The 1,341-nt window shown below is 50.8% G+C and overlaps 2 protein-coding genes across 2 annotated transcripts; one reads left to right on the top strand and one right to left on the bottom strand.

Annotated features, from left to right (window-relative positions):
• Positions 1 to 42: 42 nt before the first annotated feature.
• On the bottom strand, positions 43 to 533 carry Pmar_PMAR018683 (glucosylceramidase, putative; the record flags this gene model as incomplete). The annotated part of the gene is made up of 3 exons (XM_002772197.1): positions 43 to 194; positions 252 to 360; positions 467 to 533. Coding segments are annotated over 3 exons (328 nt in total), but the record flags the coding sequence as incomplete, so codon positions are not given.
• A 37-nt stretch (positions 534 to 570) lies between these two features.
• On the top strand, positions 571 to 990 carry Pmar_PMAR018682 (merozoite surface protein 1, putative; the record flags this gene model as incomplete). The annotated part of the gene is made up of 1 exon (XM_002772196.1): positions 571 to 990. A coding segment is annotated over one exon (420 nt), but the record flags the coding sequence as incomplete, so codon positions are not given.
• Between the last annotated feature and the right edge of the window lie 351 nt (positions 991 to 1,341).

Below are 1,341 nucleotides of genomic sequence, written 5' to 3'. Positions count from 1 at the left end.
ATGACGCCTTCCCCAAAGCATCGTGCATGAGCTGAATCATACCGGTGTCTTCATCTCCCTCCAAAGACTCATCGAAGTGCTCCAAAGCGAAGTCATCAGACACGTTGGCAAAGGCGTAGGTATACGGACTGAAGTCACACGAGTTGATTGGTATCCTGCCCATAGTGTAGCGGAGTCCACTCTGGCCAAAGTACCTACACCGACAAATCATCATCATCATCATCATCATGGATGTTGGGACAGACACTCACAATTCGATGAATTTGCGTTTATCATCATCACTCAACTTCTTGTAATTCACGCCAGATGCCGCTGTGAATGCACCCCCAAAACCTTCGACAGGTCTAGGATTCAACGACGCTGAAAATGAACGGATACAAGTCTGTTCCGAGACCATGCGTGCTGTGGCCAGTTGAACAACACTTTAACAGAAGTGAATACTCATCGATGCTACATGTTAGCTTACCCGTATTCAACTTGACATGATAAGTAGCTGCCGGACCTTGGTCAATTGTGATGGACCGACGTGTCATATTACCACCATTTTGCGAGGTGACAAACCTAAAGACAATGAGCCCGAGGCGAAGGGTGATGCTTCCTTACGCTGCAGCCCCAGTCGGTGAAGGCGTAGTACTCACTACAGGAGTGCTCGGTACAGGAGTGCTCACTACAGGAGTGCTCACTACAGGAGTGCTCGACACAGGAGTGCTCACTACAGGAGTGCTCACTACAGGAGTGCTCGACACAGGAGTGCTCACTACAGGAGTGCTCACTACAGGAGTGCTTGACACAGGAGCTCTGGTGCTGGTAGTACCCTTAGAAGAACTGCAACCAGATAGAGTTAGCAGGCTAACTATTGATGGTACTGTGAGGATTGTTGGCAGTAGTAGGCCTCGCATTAGTCACAATAAGAGAATCCTACATAGACAGCGCGACGGTTTCCTGGTGGAAACAACTGCGACGTATTATGCGAGGAAGAGAGCACGGCGGGTAAGCCCACTACACCCACAGATGCTGAGGGAAGACAAACACGGGTGACGGCGTCACCACTCCACGGAGACGGCGTCACCACTCCACGGAGACGGCGTCACCACTCCACGGAGACGGCGGTCACGATACATAGAGTCAGGTATATGAGTACATCCCGTGAGGACACGAAGAGAGAGGGCGGGATGGAGGAAACCACTGTCATGATTGATGCTAGAGTTACGACTAGTCGAGTAACAAGCCACCGCACAATCCATGCACGTGGCGCCGCACGTGAAGTGGGTCAGAAGCACGTGTGCATTGTTCGTAGCATGTTGATCACTGTTGCGGAAAGGTGAGATAACTTAGTACGAT

Source organism: Perkinsus marinus, assembly GCF_000006405.1.
Source record: "Perkinsus marinus ATCC 50983 genomic scaffold scf_1104296961756, whole genome shotgun sequence".
NCBI lineage: Eukaryota > Perkinsozoa > Perkinsida > Perkinsidae > Perkinsus > Perkinsus marinus.
Note: the sequence above shows the minus strand (reverse complement) of the source record. Positions and strands in the feature narration are given on the sequence as shown.